At 39.8% G+C, this 17,741-nt stretch overlaps 1 protein-coding gene across 2 annotated transcripts; it reads right to left on the bottom strand.

Moving 5' to 3' along the window:
• Positions 1-494: 494 nt before the first annotated feature.
• LOC106640213 (uncharacterized) lies at positions 495-5,276 on the bottom strand. 2 transcript variants are annotated; one of them, XM_014354168.2, is made up of 4 exons: positions 4,898-5,276; positions 3,290-3,409; positions 915-1,032; positions 495-830 (listed from the first exon to the last, which is right to left on the bottom strand). In XM_014354168.2, the coding sequence occupies exons 1-4, from the start codon at positions 5,008-5,010 to the stop codon at positions 765-767; spliced, it is 417 nt and encodes a 138-aa protein (XP_014209654.1). In that variant the 5' UTR covers positions 5,011-5,276; the 3' UTR covers positions 495-764. The 2 variants fall into 2 exon arrangements, with proteins under 2 accessions (XP_014209654.1, XP_089454752.1); XM_089598626.1 differs by having other exon boundaries at positions 3,290-3,406.
• Positions 5,277-17,741: the final 12,465 nt, after the last annotated feature.

Genomic DNA, 17,741 nt, shown 5'->3' with positions numbered 1-17,741 from the left:
TTTTTTTTTTTCTTCACATTCTCAATTGAAATTAATTTAAAACGCCTAAATATATACACAAAGTACAGTTACAACTATATATAATATAAGTATACATATGTAGCATTTAAGGATATTTTCTGTACCTCGCCATTCAGCGTTAAAAATGATGACTAATCTAAATAAGAATACCGATCTATTATCTACCTACACTTAAATTAAATAAACCTAATGCATTGGCTTTGAAATAAACATACTTATGATTTAACGCTTGGAATAGTCGGGTAAAACTCGGTGTTCAGAAACAAAAAAAATCGGCAAATGCAAGATCGACGAGTTACTTGAGGTAAAAAAAAGTACATACACGTACAAATAAATAAATAACGAACACGCGAAGCATACATTTGACGATCTCAAAGTAGCACTGTGTATCGATAAAAATATATACCAACGAAAAGTTTGGCCACTTGTATCTGAGCACCGAATGGAAAAAAAAAAAAAAAAAAAAAAAAAAAAGTGTAACAAAACTACAGTAGCGGCAAAGTACGGGTACGAAAAACCAATGGCAAAATTGATTCGTCCGAATGGCAATCGTAGTAGCAAGACTTATTCCTCTCATCATCTATGCGTGCATCTCCCAGGCGGAGATTTACTTGAAATTCAAATAAAACCATATATAGTAAAAATAAGTTATAGTATAGTAATACTGTTCGGTGGCAGCGGCGAGGGAGGGGCTAGGGGGACGGGAACTTGCAACCGTGTGATTAATTTGGCGGCTCCCCAAATTAGTAGAGCCCGTCGTAATCGTCGACTCGATTGCTCTCGGCCTCCGCTTCCTTGTACTTCAACCACTGCAAACAAGAGGAAGAAGAAGACACGTGTTGTTATATTTTTCCAAAGTGCGAGGTACAACGCGAGGGGAGGATATGGCTTACCCGAAGGAATTCCTGGACCATCCTGATGCCTCTGTCGTCCTCGTCGTTGGCGTCGGATCTCAGGATGCGGCGCAGCTTCTTGAGGTCAGGCTCGATGTTGGATCTACGGGTGCGGCCACTGCATGCGCAGGAAATGAAAAAAAAACAAAATTGCATATAAGTTATTAACTCCCGCGCGTACGCTGCGATATTTCGTTGTGCAATATCATGCAGATATAGAGGGATGTGTAAATTTGTACGAAGAGTATCGTGTGCTTTTTCCTCTTTGCGTCAATGAATGATTTCCGCGTCCACGTACATAATATATATGTATATATAAGCAATGGGAATTAAAAATGATAATCTCGAGGTTCGAGGAGTAAAATGTGCGCGAGGCATTTTTAGAACTTGAGCTTATTTTTAAAAAAGCCGGAGGAATGCTGTTTTCAACCGTCGGCCGATCGCGTTTGTCATCATTCAGAGGCTCGATCGGGCCTCTATCTTTCAGTTGGTGACGATACATCCCGATCGAGCGTGTTATTCTCCCGATGGGTTTGCCACTTGGCGCGACGCGAAAATTCGTCAAAAAAGAAAAAGAAAAAAAAAAGATACGTTTTTCCGGAATGCGGATTAGCCGGTCGTTACCGATTTCTAAAATTAATCGTTACACGCGTGCCCCATTCAACTCTCACGTGGTCGCCCGTGACTCACATTGTTTACCTTTCCTCTTAATTCGCCTTATTCCAGCCGCGCACACGCACTCATCTCAAACAAACGTATCATCGGCTGTCCAACCGATTTACGCCTCGATTTAAGGCAATTTCCCGCCCCACCTACGCGATCTTTTGGGCCATCGGAGCGGCTCATAACCAGTACAACAGCAAAGAATCGGACGTAACGAGCTCCACTTGGAAAGGAATGAATACAAGAAAAGCCCTCGACAGAACCCTCCGCGTGGGAGTTCCCTCATAGCGAATAAATTTTTGCGCTCCGCGACATACGTATTATTCCCGGCGTGTGTCGTTGCGCTAACCTGCTTATGTATACACGGGAAGGCGCGAACCGAATAGGTATAATACACACCTTCTATTGTCGGTGTGTATATACGTACTTATTTTCAAGGAAGCGTGTCTCTTTTCCTTTCTTCTCGCGTAATGCGGCTACGACCCGAGATCAGCAGTGCCACTCTACGCGTCTCTTTTTCTCACCCCCTCGGCCTTTTTTTTCCCTCCACTGTGTATATATGTATGTACATAGGTACGCTCGTGTGCTAGAATACATTATTTTGTGAGCGGGTGTTTTTTTTTTTTTTTCATACCCTTCCGCTCCGACACGGATGGATGGGGGCCTGTATTTTTCTCGCAACTACGCGCCTTTCAAATGCGGATCAATGGTATCGATGAGCACCTGCTTGTTCCCCCATATCTTTTTTTCGTTTTACAATTTACATGCACCCGCGTCAGTCGAGCGTCGCAAATTGTTGTTTAATATATTACATCGAGTTGCCGATCGATTGATCTGTCTTTGTAAAAAAAATCACGTATAGGTGCTCGTTGGCACTACGTCGGGGACATATCATATCGGTACACGGACAATCTTTTACTTTTATTTTATTTTTTTTTCATCTCGAGACCCGGTATAATGGAAGTCAACAACTTTTCACGATGTTTAACGAAGGTACAAATATATATATATATATATATTGTGTCGCGAAACGGTGAAAATTGTCGTTTGAAAGAGGGACAGGGTGTATAACAAAGTTCTACGGGCCATATTCATTAAAACGTGTCACTTGCCTCGCATAGCTCCCGAGCCCGTAAACACAATCAAGCTCGTTTCCCGGGAGGGGCGCATCTCCCTCGCTTTCATTCAATTTTAAGCGCGTCCGTCGCACGCGTTTCTATTTTTTCATCCTTGCGCTTCGAGCCAAGCACTTTTTCACCGAGACCTTAGATATATAATCTTGACTTCGTTTCTTAGGCAAGCGTGGGCAGGTATTTCCGTACATTAGTGCACGCACCAACTACGTTTGGCTACCGTAGCTCCTTTTTTTTTTTTTTTTTTTTTTTTTCAGCTAAAGTCTTTTACTCTCCAATCATACTCCAGGCCATTTTTGTAACTATATCAACAGCGTTTGGGGTGATTGGTATTTTAATTTCAGGGAAATACCTAGGGTCCCTGGGGTGCGAGTTTACGATGATTTACATTGTACATATCTCGATATGGGCTGCACAACTTTTTTCAGCAGCCGTCGTTTTTTAACTACCGTGGTTTTTTATTTATTTTTTTTTATACCAAAAGATTAAACAAGATGCATCTCATGCGTTGGATGTACAACGAAAAACGACAGCCATTGAAATCGGGTGATCGGTAGTAATGCAATAATGTATACTTACGCTCTGCCAGGATCAATCTGTCCGAGGCTGCCGATCACGGGTCTCCCCCTGAGCTTGGCTAAGGCTATTCTCGCCTCGATGTCCAAAATTTTCTGGTCCGAAAATCGTTTCGTTCGACTGCTGCAACAGGCAAACCGAAAATTACGCTTCAACAATTTACTTTATGCTTATACTTAAGTGTATCGGTTATTGGAAAGTCATTGCGCGACATCAGTTCTAATCAAAACAGTTGCACTGGTGAATCCCAATGACTTCTCACGACGCAATCGTACATTCCTATATTATAAGTACATGACACAATTTTTTGTAATACCTCCAATTCTAATCATCCGTTTTTCGTTCAAGTCAATAAAATAAAAATATATGTTCTACTTCATTGTGAATACGTTGACGTATATATCTATCATCCAATGAATATACGAAACATTTATAGGGCCTGTTCGACAGTACTGACAAGAAAAAAAGTTACGAATTTTCATCAGTTGGAATTTTTCAAAAAAGTTACATCATTGCACGATCCATCGAGTCTCATGAACGAATCGCGTGCTAAGCGGTGCTTTTCAACTTTACAGACGTATAAGCACACTTACACTTGTAAGTATATACCCGCAAACTATTGTACATTTGAACAGATATGAATATAATATTGTATACGTATAGATACGTAATTGTACGTAGTAAGCGACGCACTGATAAGAGAGTTAGATCGCGTGGTGGAGAGATCGGTAAGGCACATATAGTCACACACGCGACGATCAAGCGCTTTTCGTTATGCGCTGTCATTGCATCATTTCGCGTGTTCGAGTGGATGTGTCTTAAGATATGGATGGGCGCCATGCACTTGACGCGATGACCGAACTGCATACACAAAATGTATATATATATGCTTACTAACTCGTACAAAAGGTAGACGAACGCCGAGAAATGCAACCACGCGTGTGTACATGTATAGGGGTAAAGAGTACAGTTGTTGACCCACCGATAGTGATTGACCACCACGTGCATTTTTAAATGGAGCCTTTATATATAGATATACAAATTATATAGGGGTTAATCACTACCTTAAGGTGTCAATAACTGTACCGTTTACCCCTACCCACCAACAACCCAATCTTCGCGGGACTTCTATTTGACCTCATTATTCGTTGTCCACCTGTACCAATATACCGTATTACACATACTTGGGATCTGGACCAAAGCTGACTTTCGCCTTTTTTCAATTGGGGATTTTTTGCCCCCCTCAGCACCCCGTATAATCATTCAATCGGGCCATTACAAACGATAAATAATCATCAAACTAATAGACAGGGTACATCCGCTCTCGAGGATCATCCGATATAAATAAACGTAATGCATGAAGGGGGTGGGTAAAATAGCTCGTGGATCTCACAAGCGAATAAAAAAAATCCACAGATCGTTTTTTAACACCTTTGTCAGGGGGGTTTGAGGGATTTCAACGAGGCTAACAATTTATCGCGATACACGCTCCCTTTTATACGTACGAGGGAGTGAAAATTACTCAAATCCACGGTATATACCGATCGCGATCGCTAACCGATTTTTGACAGCAAAAGGGGGGGGGGGAAAGATAAAAATCGGCAAACTCACCTGTTGAGCGCAGACAACGACGGCCTCGCTTGAGCCACCTCGAGGACGCAGAGCACGCATATCGCAACCCCAAAGAGGGTGGCTGCACTAACGATTATACTTTTACTACTCATTGTGTTTATCTTGACCGCAAAACCGGGACTTTTTCTTTCGTTGCGCACTTTTAGCAAAATAACAAACTCAACAGAAAAAATATATCGCCCAATGGACAATGCCTGTGCGTTAAACTACGTGCACACTCGCACCGGCACTATATGAAATATAACAAAAAGCGATAACGAAAGATGAATCGATTGGCCGATCGGTTAGTCTCTCTCTCTTCGTACGTACGGGGTATGCTTATGAACAATTAAGTGACTCTGCAACCCTTGTGCGGGTCGCGCTATCTCTGCATCAGTGACTTGGACTGTGTTGCGCTGCCCGTCCGCCACGAGCATTATATAGGTAGGTTGGATGGTAGGCGGGTGTAGGATAGGACCGGCGTTGGCGGCGGCGGCACGCTCCGGCGTATACAACACATATATTACATTACGCCCCACTACTCTCGCGCGCAATTTACCCACACCTGCGTGTATTGTATACGTATATCAACGATTTCAATGCGTCTATCTCCCGGAGGATGAGCGAGAATCCCCCTATGTATACTATATACATACCGATACCACAGGTGTACACGTATCATTATCTCTCGGGCTGTGTAACACGCGATAATGGCCTGCGCGTCATCGATAACCCCGTAAAAATATATATATATATATGTACATACGTACACAGGCAGTCCCTCCAACCCTCCGTTTAACAGAAACCTTCCCAGCTCTTGCTTCTTGCCTTCTGTCGGATGTTTGTACGATTTGTCATATCTCGCCGATCGCTGGTGATCATACACATATTTTTGCCGATTAATTTGGCGAATTTTTGGAATTCCACGCGCGCTTACACCCCAAATACCATTCCTGACTCTGCAGTGTACATTGTACTGTTTCGTATTTTTGATAAATTTCTGGCTTCCGCGAACGAAATTTCTATCGCGATCGATGCGGATGTGCAAAGACAAATACTTGATTCAGATTCTTTTTTTACCCGCGGGAGCTCTTACGGACTAATAAGTATACGTATTGGAATCTCGGCGCTGGGGCGGGGGAGGAGAGATCAGACTGTCTGTTTCGAGGTTTTTGGGGGATAAAAAAAAAAAAAAAAAAAAAAAATACATAACTCACCTCTGAATCATTCATTTTTACGCGTGAGTACATACATATGTATATGTATATATGTATGTGTGCGTTTGGAAGAGCGTACACGCTGTGGGCACGAGTGCGATACGCAGTGGTTGCCTGCTCGCGAGTAACACGCCGCGATACTTAATTAAGCCCAGACACGCAATGAGAGAGATTAAAAAAAAAAAAAACGTTTTATCGAAGGTCGATGGGGTGTACTCTTAGCTGTACGTACGACTGGTGCTTTTTGTCTCATGATCGGCGCGGCTGACATTGATAAGCTTCGGTGGGTGAATATACTTCGAATTTACCGACTTTGTTTTTTTCAACTTTCCAAAAAATGCATGCGTTTGTACAAGTTCAATTTTTATGTATATATACCGGATTGGTCGGTTGGATCGTTTAATCGATTATATATTTCGGCGATTAAGTATAATATGGCGAGATGAGTGTGAAAAAAAAAAAAATTAATTTGGAAAATAACCCACTTAAATATTATCAGTAAATTAACCGTATTCGATGACTGTACCAGCCAATTTTCGATTACTATAAAGTGTAAAGGCAGACACGCGTCACGTCTGTGTAAACATAAATATATGTATATACACATGATAATTTTGGACTAAAAAGAGACCGAATTGTTACGTAATAATGTTGAGACAGTCAATTAATGATGTAACTGATTAATGTACGCAGTAGTAAGCCATAGGCTTGAGAGTCTTGATGATAATATGTATATATTATGCGTATAACAACACCGGCACGTGCGGTGATATAAAAAGACGATCAAAACTATTTCTTAGCCTCCAAAAATACCTACCTCGTCACGGTACAATTTACAAATCATTCACCTTTCGTATATACATCAGATACGAGAGGGGATTTTTTAGCTAGAGATAGAAACACCGGTGATGTACACAAAATCCAATCGAAATAAACACTTTATCGCCAGACACATATTTTATTAGAAAAAATTCATCACATTTTTGTCATTTTACTCAACTATACTTATGGGCGGTTACATCAAACGTCACGTGTTCCAACTTAAGACACGCAATTGATATGAACAACGCCTTGGGCCCATAAAAAAACATCTTAATTTAGACTCGGTGTTTGTCGAATGGGGTATCGTCGTTGTAATACATACTGTAATGTATACTATACAAAAGAAATCGATTACACGTACAGACGCAATCGGATACTGATAAAATAACTCGTCGAGAGATAAAGTATGTATAGTCTAGCTCTACGTGTGGTCGTTTAAAATTTACGTATACCAAACGTATTCAAATATATCAAACGTATTGCACTTACGGGGGAAAAAAAAAAAAATTTATTTTCTTTTAATGCGTTTAAAAAGCCATAAAAATAATTGTACCCAAGTCCGATGGAACATACACGATATATTCCAAATTCCATTTTTAATGAACATACAAGCACATCCTTGCATAATCTGTGACGCTTACACTCTCAGGAGTTAGAAGTAGATAATTTTAGCGCGAATATATACATATATATGTCATTTATGCCTATAGCATGTACATGAATTTACATTGCTTATGCAAATGTCGCGCGGGGATTGATGCGCGGAACGCAAAACCATATCGGCTTCCTGTGAATTTTTTTTCTTTTTTATTTTATTTTTTTGTTTTGTTTTCGACATCATACAGTAATACACTTAAGTAGCAATCGTGTGTAGCGACGAATATACTGTCATTCGTGAGACAGAGTGACTTTTTCCGTAAAAAACTTTCTCGCGATGAGCGCCACTTGGGAGGAGGGAGACGAAAAATAAAAAAATAAAAAAAGGCAAGGAGCCGAAAGACGTCAGCGGCAATATTTTTTACCGGAAAGACGACCCTCTTCCAGAGGGAATAGCCAAGAAGTGACGAATTCGCGATTTTGGATGGGACGCTTATGGGCCTTTTTTTCTTTCCCCGAAAACAGACGTTACTTTGGATCCATACATGTATATACGGCACTATATAGTATATGCAATGTTCACATTATGCATGTGGTTGTGTTCACGCTAAGCGAATAATCAAGTGGACGCGGCCTCGATTTGCAATAGGTACTTTCCTATATACGTGTAACATACATTGCGAGCGGATTAGTCATATGGGGAATCACCGAGTCACCGTTGCCACTGTCAACCCGTTTGCGCGTGTACTTATCTCTCTTTTTTTCTCCCGTTTCATCGTCACTCCCAACTTTTGCCGAATTCGAAGAATAATCGTTGCGTCGACTCGGGACGTTTAACGAGAATATCAATCTATTTTGCGATATTTCACGAGACTCGGTTGCATCCGCAAGGTGTTTTGCCGCTCGCACGTGGATTCGGAGGCCTCGGTCGCTCACGAGTTGCTAGTGGGGAGGTATCATCGCTGAGCGCCTGAATTTTCCGTTTTTACGGAAATAACTTTTTTTTTTAACAGTTTATCTCAAAAAAATTATTAGTTTCATCATAGGATAATGATTTGATTTTTTTTTTTTTTTTTCAACTGACTATATAATGTTTTTGATTGAAAAAAACATTGTACCTCATGAGGGTAAGGAAATGATTTTTTTTTTTCCATCAGCCTTGTGTTAGTTTTAAAATGAAAAAAAGAAAAACAGCTTATATTCACTCTCGCTTGTCGTTATCGCGTTACAAAAGGTGTAGTTAGTCGATGAAAGCTCGAGTGCTATCGAATCAAGATAAAAAAAACGAATCGTCATTGTTGTCCCCTTGTCTCTTTTACCTTTATTATACAACGGACGTGCCTACCGTGCGACTAATTACATCACCCAAAGTTTAAAAATTTTTTTAATTTATTACCGTCGTGCATGCAGTTTTTTTATTTATTTTTATTTATTTATTTTTTTTTTTTCCCTCAAGAAATAACAATCGCGGGTTTGTTTGGGTACACACCTGATAAATCACAAGGTTTAAAAATACTCTATCCACGATTTAATTAAACAGTCCACTATTGATTAATTGTAGTAATAACACGATGTCTACCGAGTTTTTAATCCCCACGGCTAAATACAACACCTGTTGTACTTCTGAATTTTTTTTTTCTTTTATTTTCTTTTTTTTTTTTTTAACTTGACTTTGCTCGCGATGTACGTGTCTGATAAATTTATCCACCTTCACTATCTTTCATTTTCTTCCAAGGTATAAATTCTCATCTCAACGAAATTAAAAGAACAACTAGTGTCGTAGGTTGCGGATTAGTCCACAAGTTGTATGCTATGAATAGTGCGTGCTGTATGGCTGATGATATTATGAAAATAGACAACGACATTTTGGTACGTTATTTGTAGGAGTCTCTGTCGTATAACTATTACATACCGCGTATCGTGTAAGTGATTATCCAGTTCGTTGGTAAAAATTATGTTGTTTCGTTAAAAAAAATTTGTTTATTGAGTAGTAGGTCAATAAGTTACTTTGATGTGTAGATAAACTTCATTTTTGGGTAGTTTTGAAAAAACCGATAAGTTATGATGTTGGGTGAGAGATTTTTTTTTTCCCCAATCGAAATTCTATGATTGTCTGGTCTATTAAGACTGTAGAAATGCAAAACGATTTTTTAGTGACAACGTCAATAATTCTTTTGGATCATTTAATTGTGAATGTAAATACAATTTGTCTATTCCCTTGGTAGAGTTAGAGGACATGAAAACGTTTTGATTAAATATACATAATCGCATGTACTTGGCCTCGTTATGTTTTTTTTTTTGTAAGTGAATTGTTTTTATTTTTTTAACGCATACATTAGCGCCTTATAACTGATTTTATCGCAATTATAATGACGCGCAATACATCAAGTTGTTTATATTCGTTTGTAAGGTCAACGACCCAATTTTTTTTAAATTTACGTTATAAGAGATTTAAAGTTTATTTTTAAAACTATACTTTATCGTAGTGGTGGTTTCAAGGTCCAATCAAACATTTGGTAATAAACTAAAAAAAAAATTGGTCAATTAATTAAAAACGAATTTATACAACAATTATTGTTCCAATTGTCGATCATACAAACGAGACTCTCAATTATAAGAACCAAACAAAAATTTGTCAAATGAGACGCTAATGTAGCGTGAAACATTTACTACATTCTTTCAGCTAATATATTATATAGCTCCACTTGCTAGAATCGTGACACTTTTGCCAAAGCTGTTTTTTTCAATAGCTTACTTTTTTTTAATTTTTTTATCTATTTACGTTCCATAACATTCCTGTGTTGCTTATAACTTCGAGTTAGAAACATGAAATAAATTTTCTGTTTTTGTTTACTGCTTGTTTCCAAATGATTTGAAAGTCATAAAAATTGTTTTTAAGCCTAGACAAATTTTCTAAAATTTATACCCTAGAAATAGCTGAAAAATGACACTTTCTTTAATTTTTCCGATATGACATCTGAGGCGCCATGAAATATGACGGACAAATATTTGTAAACAAAAACGTTGATTACAAAAATATGTATCTACGTGAAGATATCATCGAAAATTTAATTTGTACCGATACCTCAAGCTCCTGCCTAACTATTTACTACAAAGACATAAAATACTGGGGACATTTTCATCGATTAAAACATTAAACGCGAAATCGTACATTTAAATAGAATCTATTATACTTTGTAATGACTATGGAATCGATAAATGTTTTTAAAAAAAAATTGCGCATCATAATGAACGACTGTGGTATGCAGCGTTAATTTATTTGTGTTTAAAAATAAACGGATATTATGCTAATAATTTCATACTAAGACTGCACGAAGATTTTTTTTTCCACAATCACGCCATAAATGCAAAATCGTACAAGTCAAAGGAGAATATTAAATGAAGGCCTACCACCAAAAAAAAAAAAAAAAAAGTCCCACTTGTCAATATTAGATATACACGTATTCCTATAGTTTTGCTGAGAAAATCAATGATTATTTGTTTTGTTTGTCTACTATGATGCTATTGAACTCGAGTACTAGCTAATTAGCCCGAGTTCACTGCTGTACACGGAGGCGGAACAAATTACAGGAGTCGGGAATTCCGTTGAACCCAATGAATAATTCCGATGGCACTCCGTTTTCTCTACACTCGCGGTTCTTCCCCGTAATTTCTACCCCCCGTATTTATTATTCACACGCATATATCCAAACGATCGATCATTGTTACTCGTGACAATCATCGATACATTTATTTATAATAACCGAACTTTAATCATCTCGTCACGTTACGCCCAAAAGGTGTTTTTTAGTTGTTTCAAAACCACAACTACCTTTTTCGGATACAATCTGCTGATGTGACAGCTCCAAAACGTAAACAAAAACAGAAGCAAATCTTTCAAATGCCCATCGCCCTCATTATCAAGGATATACAGTATTACTGATAATAACATAATGTATATATGTATTGAGCTCATCTACAAAGATGTTTGATCAACGCTTCGTGCGTTGTGCCTGACTGACAAAAAATTTTTTTTTTCTCGATACCGATTTTTTCGAACATTCGTTTGTATACTTGCACTTTTATTACATCATCGAGTGCGTACAATGTCTCGAACGAAACTCGTTGCTATTTGATACTACAAAAAGTTTGGTTATTTCTCGGATCGTCGTTTTTCGAGGAAAAATTGCCATCGATTCAACAACTCCGAGGGTCGTGATCGGAAAGAAGAGCAAAGTGGGCGTGTGCGCGCGTCTTGCGTCAGATCCGCGAATTTGTCGGTTCAAGCGGCGCGAGAACCTTCCAATCCGCCACAGGTCGCTGCGTGCAAACCGATCTGTATACCGATTTCGAGGATCGGTATGGCTGGAGTTTGAACAAGATTTACGATTTCCTCGGGGAGGTCCCGAAATCGCTCCCGCGACTCACCCCTTTCGGTCGATTGTCGGCGGCACCCCCCCCCCCTCCGCGAGGATCAACGAACGCCGAATTGGCCGTGGGAAGACCGGAAACTGTCGAAGATGCATCGCGTGCCGATCGTTTCTCCTCTCCATCTCTGCTTCCTCCCTCCCACTCTATAAACATTTCTCTGGTATTCTCTTTTTTTTTTTCTTTTTATTTTAGCGCGTGTACTGCGAAATTGCCGCGGGGCTGTACCTTTTTTTGGCCGGCTGACACGTTTGAGCGTGCGTCCGAGCTGTGAAATCATTGCGACGTTGGACGAGGTCGTTTTTTCAGGGAAGAACACCGCCGGTGACGCCTCGCGGGCGTATTATACATTGTGCGCTACTCCGAAAAAAGCGGCAAACAAGCGAGATCGGCAGCAGAACGGGGGAATGAACCGGTAACTGCTTGTCCGAACTGTTTCTTTCATGTATAGTTATGTTACCCCTTTTTTTCCATGATAGTGGACATTACTCCACTTGAATATATATAAGGATTTGTGAGGGGATGAAAGTCAGTAGATGTATTACATGAGGAAAAAGTACTTTGCATCGGTATACCGTTTTTTTAGCTAAGACAATTTTCTAAATACGTAGGAAGATCTTTTCATTCGTCTGTAATGATCATGTGATTTTTATTAAAATTATCTTTCTTCGTTTTCAATTGTCTTCCGATTAACGTATACGTAACCTGAATTGTAATAAGCACCTTACCGATCACAAACAATAGTGAAACAAAGCACCGATAAAACATCTAATCAATAAAGTTTGATGGCCAAATTGAGTTATGTATGTGCCGGCGTGGAGTCAACATCGGTATCAAAAGAGAGACTCGAGGCGTTGGTTCTAAGTACCCCTCGAAGTATCGGTAAAATATCAGTGATGGGCTAGATGTAGCGCGTACCTATATACACCGATCCACCGCCTACACTCATGTATTAAATGCGTATAGTATATGTGTATATATAGGCGGACAAACGCGTCACCGGAGATAAAGCAACTCCATGATTGCTGACGTAAAAGAGCCCACGAGTGTACATACATTACTCTTCCGAAAAAGTCCCACGACTGACCGGCCGATTTCCTCTTTTTGGCGTGAAATAAATACATTATGACACACGTATACACACACCGGCAGCAGCTATATAATATGAGCGTAAACGAGCAGGTATATAGTATTATACATCATGAATGGTGCAACAACGCGTTTGGGAATAACCCTGTCGCATATATATATACGTATGACAGGTGAAAGAGAGGCGCCAATGTATATACATGTAGATAAACCCGTGGGCGCTATACATTCCGTTCGCGAAATATCATCGTCGCCGTCATGCAGCCGCTATATCGGAACTTTACCGATCGGATCAAATGAAATCTACGCGTTTACTACACTGTTTCGTTCGATTGTCTCATATACACTTTCGTCGCAGAGGACCCTCAGCGAAGAGTCACCGAGGAGAGGATGCTATATTTTTTTAAAGATTGTTCCGATGAGTCAACCGATCATCTCGATACAACTTTCTTCCCTTTTCTCACTTCCCCCCTCAATAAAACCCCGTGTTCTTAGTATACGTGCAGGGCATGATTCATTTGCAGTATATGGTTCGAGCACCTGTATATTTATACTATATACACAATTAGAGGCAATAAAGGATCGAGAGCGCTAAAAACACGAGGAGAGGAAGGATGGGCGTGACGATGATGTTGGTAAGCGAGGAAGAATGAAACGAGACGAGAAAAACCATGAATTCGTCGAGGAGCGTCAGCGTGAGGTGCAAAAACATCGCGTATCTTTTTTTTTTTTTTTTTTTTTTTTTCCTCCGCTTGTATATTATACGCGCCACGAGAATCGCGAGTTTTTATCTTCTCATCGACTCGCGTGGCGCTCCGAAGCGTTACATTCCCGCTACTGTTTCTCTCTTTCTGATACGTTGATGATGCCTCGATCGCGCGCTTACCGATCTCTGTGATGTCACCTCGTTTATAAATACCCGAAGCTCTCGTATTTTTAGAACAGGCACGCGCTAAATAGCTGCAACCGAGCGTCTCGATCGATAAATCTCGTGATGTGTTTTTCCTCGATCGCAACGAGCAGGTTTCATTCAACAATGCGCGCTACCACGCCAATGGCAAATACAAATCGGTATCGTGCATTATAACTATATACACGCACGTCCCAATCGAGGGTGCGTCTGATCAGCGATATTATATTATTATTTAAGTAGGGCAGCGAAGGCACTTCTTTTCGGGAATGACAACGACAGTCCGTAAGTTACCGATACACACACACACACACATACGCTGTAGAGACAAAAAAAAAACAAAAACAAAAAAACGATTGCTTATGGGTAAATCAAACAAGCATCTATACATATATTACAATGTGTGAGTATTGAGCGCACGCGTAAGTATATCATTTACGTGTACAGAGACTATACGGAGAGCGAAAAGAAAGTACATCCGCGCGGACGATTATTTTCCTCTCTCTCTGTCTCCTCACTCGTGTAAGAGAATAATTACGCACGTGCACGTCCAGCTCGATAAGTATTCGCAATGTATATCAGCTCGAAAGCGTCAGCGGCTCTTGCGTTTGCAATAATGGGTGCGCGTCGTGCACGTATAACACAACGCTTCTTTTTTTTTTTTTTTTATCTGTTGGGGAATACTTGGATATTGAGACGTGCGTTTCAAACTAAACCCGTTGTTTTTACGTTATAGGTTGATATTGAAACTCACGTAATTTTAATTAGCCGCGGTATAGCATCCTTTGACGCGATCACCGAGGCGCACGATTGTTTTTTTTTTTTGTCATCTTGTCGATTGCACTTGACAATATACATCCGTTAGTATATATACACATGCTAAAAGTAAATATCTATTTCTATGCATTTGGTGATAATTGTATGTGCATAAAATTATCCTGTTTTCAATAATAATATTTACACCTCGGCTACTACTTTTATCATTATTATTTATTGCGTATGTTGTAGCCTCGCAATAACTGCATACATGTGCGACCTCTTAATTTTTGGTTTTACCCACGGGCGTATGATCACACTACACGCTGTACCTACTTTCACATTCTCGCGCATGTTTTTTTATTTTTTTTTTGTTTATATATTATTTTGTTGGATGTATTTTTACATCCTCAAACGATCGCAACTTATGCGGGGAACCTAGTATGTGACAATCGTATGAAAATGTACCAATAAGAGTATATTTAAAAATTTTTCGCAAAGGTTGGCCGTATACTTTCATGAATTGTCAAGCGACATAATAATCACCCACAAAATGGAAGAAGAAGAAAATTTGCCGCTCGTATACCTACGTAATTCAAGTAGGAGAAAAAACGTGGAGGTGTATACACATCAGCAATTATACTTGACAAAGAGAAGCCCGCGCGCGAGTGATTTTACTGCGAGAATGAGAATAGAGTGTACGTACCTGTTGCTTCCTTCCGATTCTCTCGGAGCTCCGTAACGAGAAAAGTTTCTTCTTCCTCGTTTTTTCATCTCTCTCTCTCTGGAAAAGACTATGGAAAATGAAGAGTGAACTGGAAAAAAAAAAAAAAAAAAAAAAAATTAGCCAACAGCTGCGTCGTTACCATGTCTTCCCGGGCGCTATGCACTTGAGCCCATCTACCGATAAGAATGACAGAAAAAAGTGGCAGTTGAGCCCACCAAAAGATGAAAGTATCTAGATGAATTTGCTCTAGTAAAGTATCGGGAAAGGAGAAAAATATTTGGATGTTCGTTGTAAAACATGTCATTAAAATGCGAGTGAAATGACTCGCATGCATTTGTAGTTCGTTCTGTGGATAATGTTCGCAGATGCCCATAATTTGGGAGGATACAACGCGGACGCTTCTAAATGTGTTTCTGCTAAATATATGAGGAAAGTGTCAATCTCTCGAATTAGTATACTTCCGAAGGAAGCACGAGTCATCAAAACATCAATAAAAGCTGCCTCGATTTCGCGTGGATCGAGAAACGGTAGACCAAAACCCCGCCTCCGATTTTGTCATCACGGTACATAGTCGAGAGACCTGCAGATTATTACATTTGTTACAAATTAGCGTCGCTAATGCAATATTAGGCCTTATTTATTTTAATACACAATTTACCAAGAGTCTGGATTTTTCTTGTCCACGATTGCGTGACGTGAAATCGGCATCCTTCTGTAGTCACTGCGAGCCACACGTTTCGAGAGCATCAGCATTATGTATATATACTAACTTCTAAATCCACGACAATGCGCAAGGGATCAAATTCCAACTGAAGATCCTTGCACTTCTTGATGATGTGATTAAAAATGATCTCATACGTGCACTGTTCTTTGTCTGGTAATAGACAAAACACTACAGGAATGTATTTGCCGTGCGAGATGACGTGTATTGTAAACAATTGCCATGATAGACACAATACGATACGTTTATTCACGCGACGTCAATACGCAACTGATGTTATTTACGAACAATGGTAATTTGGTCGCGCATTCGTTCTGTGATTCGACTAAGGCGCGTAACTGTTTATTCTCTGTATAACTTTGATTGTATATTCATATTATATGTACACATGTAGGTATATACATCAATGTTATTAACGGCTCTGATGTAAAACGAGCATCTATGAAATAGATGATATTACGTTTCGACGGGATCAACTGTAACAATCATCTGGGCTCAAGTGCAATCGGCCCGTCTTCCCTTATACACATCGTCCTGAAAACTTTCCATCGCACGTACACCACTTGGCAAGGCGCGGGGCTGCGTGTACACGTACGTACACACAAACAGTTATATATATCGAGGTCCGCGTCTGATATCCGCGGAAACCAATATGCGAGGCACTAAACCATGGGATTACAGGTAACCGAACAGGCCTTTATGTTTTTTCTTCTTTTTAATCTTGACCGGCTGTGTGTACGGTATCATCCAGCCTTTGGTTGTACACAGATACACGTACATCCCTTTTATTCCATCAAATGAAACGAGCTCCTTTTTTTTTTTTTATTTCATAAGATATTTTTCTGTCGATAAATGTAAATAACCCATACGGCAAAAATGCTGACGTTTATGGGTCTTGCATTTCATTTGTGGTTTGTTTTTTCATCCGGATCGCTTACGTAAAACGTAAAAGTTACGCGTTGCAAGTGCGTATCGCTTCCTTTCTCTGGTGAAAATCGTAAAAATCTTTACGCTCGAGCCAAACACCTTTTACCCGCTCGATACACGTAATATATATATATACATGTATATATTTTTGGCAATTGTTGCCAAAATGAAATTCCATTGGCAAGCTTGCAAGCTCCGCTACTTGCTTTTTTTTTTTATTTCTATAGAAAACACCCAACAATGTCTCATCCCAAAAGGCGCATTTGTTTATTTTTAGCGCATGCTCCAATCATCTCGATGGCGCATACATAATAATAATCATGTGTATACGTGCAGCGGTAAAACGTAAGACAATGTTATTGCGCGCGGAGTTTTGCAGTGCATACAATATATTTATACATGCATGTATAAAACGTACGACGCGCGGCGAGGTGCAGTGTATATACGTACTCTCACTTTTATCCGGCAAGAAACAACTCTCACCTTGCCGAGCGACGTTGGGCCGGGGGAGCGCAGGATGAAAGTGTTTCCGGGTGCAAGGAGGCGGCCCGACCTCCATAGCCCGCGTGCATGCACACTTGCATAATAACACCTTTTTCTCCGGGCCGAGGCTGCATCTCGGAGCACACCGTTTCCCGCGGACCGAGGCG

The sequence above is a fragment of the Copidosoma floridanum genome, unplaced genomic scaffold (genome assembly GCF_036245765.1).
Source record: "Copidosoma floridanum isolate Cflo_tuat_1 unplaced genomic scaffold, Cflo_Japanese_pri ptg000006l, whole genome shotgun sequence".
NCBI lineage: Eukaryota > Metazoa > Arthropoda > Insecta > Hymenoptera > Encyrtidae > Copidosoma > Copidosoma floridanum.
The sequence above is the reverse complement of the archived record's forward strand: the minus strand, read 5'-3'. Positions and strand labels throughout refer to the sequence as shown.

Excerpts from the sequence above, each read along its gene's own strand:
- LOC106640213 (XM_014354168.2), bottom strand. The coding sequence starts at position 5,010 with ATGAGTAGTAAAAGTATAATCGTTAGTGCAGCCACCCTCTTTGGGGTT. Across the intron at positions 3,410-4,897 it reads TCGTTGTCTGCGCTCAACAG|CAGTCGAACGAAACGATTTT; the intron begins GTGAGTTTGCCG and ends TGCCTGTTGCAG. Across the intron at positions 1,033-3,289 it reads CAGATTGATCCTGGCAGAGC|TGGCCGCACCCGTAGATCCA; the intron begins GTAAGTATACAT and ends CTGCGCATGCAG.